Below are 10,465 nucleotides of genomic sequence, written 5' to 3' on the forward strand. Positions count from 1 at the left end.
TTCACTACAAATTAAGACTACCCTTTTAGTCCACATGTATCTTCTTTACAGCTGGCAGATTTACTGCAGGTGCAATACTTTCAGTCTTTCTGCATACAGGATAACTGACTTTGATCATGAATTCTGGTGCAGCTATTAAGTCATTAAATAAGCAGCTTCAATTTGTATGTCCTAGATTCCAAGAGAAAGGAGAAAATAACAGAAGTAGATACAGAAGGAAATTTTGTTTGGTTCTGTTTTTATACTTACTACTTTATTTATTTAGGCTTAAACATTAGAAATTATTTTTTCGTAGTGCTGGAGGCTTAAAGTCTGAGATTAGGATGGCAACACAGTCAAGTTCTGGTGAGGACTCTTTCTGGCTCGTAGACACAGGCCTTCTCACTGTCTTCACAAGGTTGGTTTTGTTTTTAACATCTAAGAGGACTTTCATCACATCTCTGGCAGTGATAATAAAGTAGCAGTATTTTTCTTATCATATTCTGTGTTCTAAAAACCACAATCAGCCAGAGACTAATTAACTGCACTACTAATGAAAACTTAGTAACACAAGGGCTGGTATTGTGACATAGAAGGTATGCTGCCCGAGATGCATCCAATATGAGTGCCGGTTTGTGTCCTGGCTGCTTTACTTCCTTCCGCCCCATCCAGAAACCTTTTATTTAAGGAATACAAACTTCATGCATTTTATAAGTAAAACTTCAGGAACACAGTGATTCTACACACCGTACCTGCCCTCCCTCCCACTCTGCTCCGCTTCCAATCCAGCTCCCTGCTAATGGACTGGGGAAAAGCAGGGGAAGAAGGCCCAGGTGATCAGGCCCCTACTACCCATGTGGGAGACCTGTAAGAAGCTCCCGGCTCTGGTTTCAGCCTGACCCAGCACTGGCCACTGCGACCATCTGGGGAGTGAACCAATGGATAGAAGATCTCTCTCTCTCTCTCTGTCTCTCCCTCTCTCTCTGTAACTCTTTCAAATAAATAAATTAATAATAATAATAAAAAAACTCAGCAACATAATTTGCAGGCAAATTTTTTCCTTCAGGGTGGCAAAGGAACTCTGGAGAAAAGTTGAACATTTTCTCATGATCCTCACTCCTCTGTGTTATTGTTCTTCCTCCACTCCCAAGTCAAGGCACCTAGGATTTCATATAGCCCACATAATACTATTCTTCACAAAGCAGTGGACTCTGGTTCCTTTTTACTGGGCGATTCCAAATCTTGACGGGGGAAAAAGTGTGTGACAAAGGATAAAGGATCAAAGAGCAGGATCAGAGCAAAAAGGAGAAAAATTGCCTTCAAAAGACCAGAGAAAGCAGAAACTAGAGCTCAGTTACTCAGGAGGCTACAATTTTGTTTCTGTTTTTCTCCCATACTACATAATCCTTCTTTTGTGGATCCTCTTTCAAAGCAGTTGGACAGAGGTTGGTGATGTGGCGCAGTAGGTTAAACTGTTGCTTATGATTCCAGCATCCTATACTGGAGCTCCAGTTCAAGCCCAATTGCTCTGCTAATGATCTAGATTCCTGCTAACGTGCATAGGAAGGCAGTGGATGGTAGCCCAGGTACTTGGGCTCCTGCCACCCATGTGGGAGACCAGAATGGAGTTCCCAGCTCCTGGCTTCAGCCTGGCCCAGGCCCAGCTTTTGCAGCCATTTGGGGAGTGAACCAGCAGATGGAAGATCTTTTTCCTTCTATCCCTGTCTGAAACAACAACAACAAAAACAAAATGGGGTTTGATAAACAGATAAGCGAGTCCGGGGAAACCAAGGCCTATGCTAACGGAGACTCAGCCCATTAAACATCTCCTGATTATCAGACTTGACACACACATAACCCATGCACTATAAATAATGTAAATAAATAAGAACATTAAATTCTTCATTAAAAGATGTGAATTTAACTGTTGGTATGCTGCAGGATTTACAACAAGTGAACTAACAGAACTGAGCCCTATTTTTCTAATCTATAAATATGAATAATACATCAGTAAGCTAACCTACTGCCGTGAAATTTAAAGGGTGACAAATACCGCACATTGAGGTAACTTTTAAAATCACCGTTATGAAGGAAGTAAAATTCTTCATTGTAGACTGCCTCAAAAATCACATACAACAATCATGTTCTGACTTCTTTTAAAGAGTTACACTTAAGTAAGCATGCTTCAGGCACGTAAATGTAAAGCAGTTTTTAAGTCACTACATGAAAGATTTTCATAAAACTAAATGGCATGGTTGGCAGAAGCACAAGGGATCTCAGATGCAAAGTAAGGTGTTGGGTATATGTGCTAAACCTACAGATGAGCCTGATGTGTCAGCTTATATTCCATTCTAGAAGGACAGAACATCAGATTAAGAAGAGGGGCTGGGCTGGAGTCATAGCTCAATGTTCTTACCTTTTTTGTTGTTGTTCTTACCATTTAAATAGACACAAAAGTAGACCTGACACCTTACACAGCAACTGTGATGACCAAAGAAGACTGTACATAATAAAAAAAGTTTACACAGTCCAATCGTAGTTTGATTATGCAATAATAAATAATAAAGCTAATGCTATTCAAAATATATAGATCAAATTTTAGTTTCAGCAGTATGATAAGTAATCTACATCTTGTCTCCTATAGTCTTACCTAATTCTACTATAGTAGAAAAAGCATAGATTTGATATTTGAATGAGCCAAATCTGAAAAATAGCCAGGTTATCACAAGTGGCCAAGTGGCTGAGCTGAAATGTCTTCAAATAAGATTTAGGAATACTACTACTCACCTCATAGGATGAAGATTATTGTGATCATGGTCTGCATTGAACCTAATCTAGTGCCTACCATACTGTTAAATGCTCAATAGATAGCAGGTGTTATCTTGAGTGTCTGCTTAATCCTCCAAAGCAAGTACCCTTGTTTTTTTTCAGGAATACTTACAGTACATGTTCACACATGATTATCAAAAAATTTCAGCTGAGAAGTAGAATGAAAGGAATTCCCTAGGACAATTAATAGATCCTTAAATATGTTCCTGAAAGTAATATAAGATCAAAACCAGAGTTCAAAATCTATCCTCCCTATGCCTAGTCCCTTATTACATAATACGGGCAGTCAGGTGACTTAAAACTTCAAATATTCTTCCTTCAGCCTTTGGAATTCCTGAGGAAGGAGGTGACTTATATTCCAAGCGTTTACCTCTGAGAAGCAACTATTCTAAGCCACACTATCTGCTGTCCCTTCCCTGGGGACAGGTGAGAAGAGCTCTCAGCTTAACTTGGGAAGCTAAAATAACTAAGGGGAGTAGATCAAGAGAGATCTAAGGCATTACATTTATCATAACTCCCAACTTAATATTTCAATTATATACTTCAGTCAGTCTTCACAGCCCTTTTCCTCAAACTGATTCCTTTCTTGCTCTAGAGTTCATAACTATGTTCACATTTGATCTGTGGGAGAAGGAAGGAAGGAGAGCGGGAAGGGGAAAACAGAAAGACAAGAAGGAAGTAAGGAAGGAAGGTGGGAGGAAGGAAGGAGGGAGGAAGGAGGGAGGAAGGAAGGAGGGAGGAAGGAAGAAGGACAGAAAGAATGAGTAAAGGAATCTGTGAAAGGCCAGGCTAAGACTGAATCAGATCTTTCCCCCTTCCAGTTTAATATTCAGAAACTGTTCATTTTGTGTCTTTATCCAGCAGTGAACTGGCAGTACACAAATTAAGATTTGACACACTTCTTTTTCCCCACAAAACGTTCATGTTTATAACTTTCCTCGTTGTCTATGCTCAGCTGCTGGCCGGCCTGAGTCACACATAATGACTGTCAACACAGAGAGTCTGACACACACCAAAGAACTAGTAGGAAGAGTCAGTGTGTCTGCACAAACACGTGCATGTGAGGATCTCCCCAGACAATCTCGCAAGACTCACAACATGGGAAGGTCTGAAGGCAGAGGAGGGCCTGGGAGGAGGTGGATACAAAGCAAAGATCAGAATCTAGGAAGTGAAGTGAAGGGCTCTACAGAGTCTGCAGGAGGAACTGAGTCTACTGTTTACCAACCTGAGGGAAGAAAGAGGACTGGGCTAGCTAGGAAATGAAGGATGTTCAGGAAAAACTAAATCGGAAAGACTAAATGATCTCATCAAATTGAAACAAAATGACCCTCCTGCCTCAATTCTCTGACTTCGCTGTTTTTTCCAGGAAACTAAAAAAAAAAAAAAAAAAAACAAACACACACACACACACACAAACCAGAACACCACAGTTCTTTTTTTCAATGATTCTATTAACAAAGCAAATAAAGGAAATCTCTGCTAAAAATGCACCTTACCTACACTGAGTGATCTGAAAACGGAAATACTTCTTTCCCCATTTTGTAGTGGGTTCAAAACAGGGACAGGGAGGGGAGTAGCCAAGTTCTGCCTGAATATACTCTTTCACCTAAAGGCTTATTTTAAATTTGCCTCTCTGTGGTCGGCTGGCCCATTCTTACCTCTGTACGTCTGGATGTGATGAGCGACTCTAACACCACGGAGAACTTAAGAGCTTATGCAAACGCGAGGCAGAGGCAAAGCCAGGATGCGATTTGGGTAGTGCTCTAATGCCCCCCATTGGGTGGTTAAAAATTCAAATAAGGTTTGAATTCTGACTGACAGTGCGATAGAAAAAAGAAAACAGCAAAGTTAAAAGAAGACCGTAGTGCCTAAGTTTGGCCTGAAAAATCACGAGAAGTGGATAAGTCCGTGCACGGGCAATCCGTTGGGAAAACGGGGGACACAGATAAAGAACTAACTAGACCAACACCTACCTATGGATTCTATCCGTGCTCCTTACGGGGTGCTACGCGAGAAGTAATCTATACGGAGGAATTCGGTTCCTCGCCCTAAGCAGCTCGAGTCGCGGGAAGGGGACTGCCAGCTTTCTAGGGGACGTGCAGCGCTAACGCTTCGCACACACTTACTTTCGTCCGGCCATTGATTTTGTAGTTGCCCAGCTTCCCGTTACAGTGGCGGATCAGGTCGTCCATGCTGCTCATCAGCAGCCCAATGGTTTCACAGCCGGGCTCCTTGCCCTCGATCCAGGTGATCTTATCGCCTCGGATGTCCTTGGACGAGTCGCTCTTCTGGCTCACCAGCTGGCCGTCCGTGAACTTGCCGGTGTCGTGCAGGGCGCGCACCTCATCGCCGATCTGCTGCCCCGTCTCCTTGCCCAAGAAGTCGTCCACGACACAGATGCCGTGCTTGTTCATGCAAGGCACGATGTACTCCAGCGCCAGCTTCAGCGCCGGCAGCGGCTTCGTCTTCCCGTTGCACCGCAGGCCTCCACCGTCACTCAGCCCCTCGCCGGGCGTGTTGCTCGGCGGGTACAGGTTCGCCTTCTCCTGGTACAGCGACGGGCGGGTCAGCGGCTCCTCCTTCCCGGGCTCCGCCTCGGCCGCCGCCGAGCCCTGTCGCCCGGGGTTCGCGCGAGGCGGGGACGCGGCTACGGCAGGGTTGGCCACGGACTTGGCCTTCGCCTTGGCCGCATCTCCGGCGGCCGGCCGGCCCGAAGCCTTGGCGGCGGCGGCGCTGTCCCGCCGCGCCGCTCCTTTCCTGGCCTCCCGGGCTCCGGCCCCACCGGCCCTGGGCGGCGGCGCGGCGGCGGGCGGCGAAGGGCCGGGGTGCTGGTGCGGGCCTGCTCCGTGGCCAGAGGCGCCCTCGCTGCCCTGGCACACGAGCTTGTGCTTCTTCCAGTCCTGGCGCTGGTGCTCCTTGCAGCAGTAGAAGGAGCTGCGGCAGCGGCCGCAGCGCAGCAGGTTCTCCATCTTCCCGCACAGCTCACAGTACTGCCGGTCCCGCTCGCTCGGGCTCGGCCCGCCAGGCCCGCCGCTGTCATTGGCCATGGTGGCGGCGGCGGTGGTCGAGTAGGAGAGGTGGTGGCCGGACTGCCTAGCCCAGGGCCGGGGAGCGGGGAGAGCGGCGGGGAACGTTACTGCGCCATGCACCCGCCGCCCCTCTCCTCAAACAGGCCGGCGCCCCTCGCCCTCGGCCAGGCCGCTTTCTCGTCCTTGTGGCCGGCCGCGCAGCGCCAGCGGCTGCTTCAGCGCCTCATCGCGCACGGGCAGAGGGTGTACGGCCTGCGTGGCGGACGAGGAGCTCCGCTCTGGGCGCGCTAGACCGGCAGCCTTCGGGGCCGCCGCCTCAGCATCCCGGGCGGCAGGGCCCAGCTTGTGGAGGAGCGCAGGGCGTGCGGGCGCCACTCGCTCTGCGCGCTCTGCACGTACACCACGGCCCCGCGGCGACCCGGGCGGGCGGCGCGCGAGGGCGGAGGGGGCGGAGAGAGGGCCGGGGGGAGGGCCGAGGGGGCGGTGGCCGCGCACACGCTTGGTCGCGGGCGCGGCGCTGCAGCCTTCTCCTTCGATCTCCGGCGCTCTGCGGGACGCGGCCTCGGCCTAGGCCTCGGCGGCGGGTCGCTCCCCGTCTCTCCGCCCCCTAGGCGGGCTCCGCGTCGGGGTGGGCGCCGGGGACACCGAGAGGCCGTCGCGCTGCCACCGCCCTCTGCGGTCCGCGAGAGGACGCCCGGCGGGCCGGCTCGCGAGCTCAGAGAGGAGGGGGCGGCGCGGGCTGTGCCTACACCTGCTGCGAGAGGGCGCGGGCCTCGAGAGGGTCGCGGAGTGGCAGACTCGTGATCATGGCTGCTGGCGTTGAGGCCGACTCGGGGTGTGCTAGGCGCGCTCGTAGACACTGGGTTGCAAGGTGTCCATTGCGAAGGAAACGGAAATTCATAGAAGTAAAGTAACTTGCCCAAGGTCACGCAGAACTGGGACTGAATCCAGGAATCAGACTTTGTTAGATTCCAAGGCTGTTTTTCCCATTACACCATGCAGCCTCTGCTTGAGGAAAGTCTGAAATGGTTAAAAACAAAAATAATTATTCTGGTGTTGATCCAAGCCCCTCTGTTCCATTTGAATCTAATTTAAAGGTACTGAATTTAAAAGCAAAAACTATTTAAATCCTGTGAAATCCTTCGAGTTCAAAACGTCGTGAAATTTTGGCTACAAAGTTAAATAAGTAATCGATGCTCATTCCAGTATCCATGTTCAGACTTTTTAAAATGCAAACTTCTGAAACTATTCCCGAGATGTGGATTTTGTGGTAAATGAGCATGACTACATTAACGACTTTCTACATTTGTGCTGATGAATACGATTCTTTGTTTTACAGAACACAGAAACCTTACCAGAAATAAGCCAAGGGTGTTTCTTCCTGCCTGCCATTTACTAAAAGCCCTGTGATACAAATTTTCACAATCTTTACTGAACCCCCACTATTGGGAAAATGTGCTGGGTGTGTGTAACATCTGAACAGACAGCAGGCTACCTTCAACAATCTTTGAGATAATAGCCAGTCTTACAAGAGCTACAGTAAGTCAAAAGCAGAAGCTATAAAATACTTTGTAGGACAATTAGAAAAAAACAGCTTGAATAAAAGCTTTCATCAACCATACAGAATTTGAAATTGTTATTAAATTCTGCTGCATACATAACTAGCATCCCAGGGATCCAATCTGGTGAAAGAGGACAGTAATTCCAATTAGTTTGTCTTTTAGGACCCTGAGATAAGTATTATACTCACAGCTTCAACTTCCAAACCAAATTAAAAACCTAACTGTAAAGAATTAAAGACACATAACAATCTCAGATGTGCATATAACTTTCCCAGAGCTTTATTAAATACTTAAAATGTAATTTTTCAGACTTCCTGGAAGGCAGCAGATGATGGCCCAAGTAGTTGGGCCCCTGCAGCCATGTGGGAGACCAAGAAGAAGCTCCTGGCTTTGGCCTGGCCCATCCCCGGCCCATCCTTGGTTGTTGTGGCCATTTGGGAAATGAAGCAGTGGGTAGAAAGATCTCCCTCTGTCTCTCCCTCTCTCCCTATCTCGGTAACTACCTTTTAAACAAATATATAAATATTTAAAAAATGAAAACTTACTTAAAAGAATACATGTCCATAACAAAACCTGTATGAGCTCGTTCTAATTAAGTCTACAACACCACAAATTAAAGTGTATGTACTGAATATAATCAATTATGACACTGATTAATGAAAGTTTTCATGAATAGTAGAGTCAAAAATAAAATCTTGATTTCAAGTATTAAGATTCGTGATTTCAGGATTCTTCCTTATTCAGGATTGATAATTTGTGGACTAATTTCAAAGTAGTGACATTTCACCATACCGTTTGCTAGCAGTGCACTAGTCAATGCAAGGTCATCAACAAGATTTTTAGTAGTTCATCAGCAGTTTCAAGTTAATCAAATATTATGAAGAAGATTCATACTGCCACACAGGAATTTATTTTATAAACCCTTATGTGGTATTTACCATGCTGTGCCAATCTCTAAGCATTTACAAGTACTAACTAATTTAATCTCATATGTTATAAAGTATGTTCTATAAATTGCTCATTTTGCAGAAGGTATAACAAATACAGAGTGAGGCAACGAACGTGCCTCCCAGTTCCTAAGATTCTATGGGCAGTAGCACTAGGTGGGTCACCTGATTCTCTGAGGTGAACAAAGCCTTGTGTCCTTCAAAGCCAGGAATTAGTGTTATTCATTCCTGCTCCCAACCTAATCAAGAGAAACTGTTCTAAAAACTGCTGGATGAGTTAAAGTCACAGCATTGTTATCTAGGTATCTCATCGATTTAGATTGAAGCTAACTAATTACCTATTTGGCTTCCTTTTACTCTTTTAGCAGTGTTTACTTCAACTATAAAGCAGTAGCCACTGTGAACCAATGGAAGACTTAGGTCGAGGCAAAGCTGTGTTTAAATGCAAGGACAGAGTTACGTGAGGAAATACATTAAAAAATGACTGTGTGGACTCTTGAGGAAAGCTCAGTGAACAGAATTTACCTAGAAGGACTAGCCCTATTTGTCTCTAAACATGTTAAAATTCACAATAGACTATCTTTTCTGCTTAGGAAATCAGACGTCTGATTGTTAACTAATGACCTTTTGTTTCCCCATCTGTGACCATCTTGTTTTAATACATTAGAGAGAAGAGAAAAATCGCAAGTGTAACATAGGCATTCCACCAAGATAAACAGGAAGACAATCTTTGAGTTCTGGGAAAAGCAACTAAAAATCTGAGCCATTTTCTAATGCTAGTATTGGGACACACATAAATAGGTGTCATTGTGAAACAGTACCTGCTTGTCTCTGGACTGGGGGTTCTGCCAGATGCCAAGTGAGCTCTGTGCTCCCCACGTACATGCAGCATGCTTTCCTTTCTGCTAAGATTGTTTTCTTATGAAATAACGCATTAAAATGTTCTATATAGTCAGGAAAATTTATCAATTATTGAACTTTATCCATTTATGATTTTAAAATTATCCACCAATCTAGGTTTAACAAAAGATCATCTCAAAAAATACAGCATAAGGCCGGCGCCGTGGCTCAGTAGGCTAATCCTCCACCTTGCGGCGCCGGCACACCGGGTTCTAGTCCCGGTCAGGGCGCCGGATTCTGTCCCGGTTGCCCCTCTTCCAGGCCAGCTCTCTGCTATGGCCAGGGAGTGCAGTGGAGGATGGCCCAGGTGCTTGGGCCCTGCACCCCATGGGAGACCAGGAAAAGCACCTGGCTCCTGGCTCCTGCCATCGGATCAGCGCGGTGCGCCGGCTGCAGCGGCGGCCATTGGAGGGTGAACCAACGGCAAAAGGAAGACCTTTCTCTCTCTGTCTCTCTATCTCACTGTCCACTCTGCCTGTCAAAAAAAAAAAAAAAAAAAAAAAAAAAAAAATACAGCATAAAGCTTTAGTTCCGTTTCTCATTGTAATGAATTTTCAAATTGCTCACAAACATGACACTATTATGTGCTAATGTAATTACACTATGATTTTTTCCTAACAAATAGTACCCTAATGTTCGATCAATTTTTAGTGTAGTCATAATCAGTAAGTTAAACCAACCCAGGTTACAGACAGTTAATTTTTTTTTACATTTTCTTGTGGAAAAAGTTACACACAAAATAAAAATAATAATATAAGGAACTGCAACCTTGATAAGTTCAACAATTATCAACTTTTTACCATTTTTTCACTTTTGTTCCTTGTCCTACCTTTACTCTGTCTGCCTCCTCCTTTGTTCCTGATGAAATACTATAGAAAGTATATCCCAACTTCAATATTCAGGTCTGACAAGTGCTCTAAAAAAATCATGGTCACCATGCCATTACCAGATAAAATTAAGAAATATTTTCTCAATGCTATCCATTATCTATCATGTATTAAAAGTTGGATGTCTCCAAGATTCTCTGTACAATGGCTTTATTTAACTCAAGATCTAAACAAAGTCCATAAGTTATATTTAGTTTTCATATTTCAAAAGCCTCTTTCACTTGAATTTTACTAACAACTCACCATTTTTTTCATTCTGTTGACTTACTGGAGAACTAGACCATTTTACTGTAGAATGTTCTATATCTGGAATTTAGATAATTACTTCCTTA

At 45.2% G+C, this 10,465-nt stretch overlaps 1 protein-coding gene across 2 annotated transcripts in view; it reads right to left on the minus strand.

The window, feature by feature from the left end:
* Positions 1–5,856, minus strand: part of EGLN1 (egl-9 family hypoxia inducible factor 1) — a 50,132-nt gene extending 44,276 nt beyond the window's left edge. For both annotated transcript variants that reach the window (XM_051820710.2, XM_002717333.5), the window contains exon 1: positions 4,935–5,856. In XM_051820710.2, the coding sequence (XP_051676670.1) occupies positions 4,935–5,855 (921 nt within the window). In that variant the 5' untranslated portion in view covers position 5,856. The remainder of the gene's footprint in view (positions 1–4,934) is intronic.
* Between the last annotated feature and the right edge of the window lie 4,609 nt (positions 5,857–10,465).

Source organism: Oryctolagus cuniculus, chromosome 13, assembly GCF_964237555.1.
Source record: "Oryctolagus cuniculus chromosome 13, mOryCun1.1, whole genome shotgun sequence".
NCBI classification, from domain to species: domain Eukaryota; kingdom Metazoa; phylum Chordata; class Mammalia; order Lagomorpha; family Leporidae; genus Oryctolagus; species Oryctolagus cuniculus.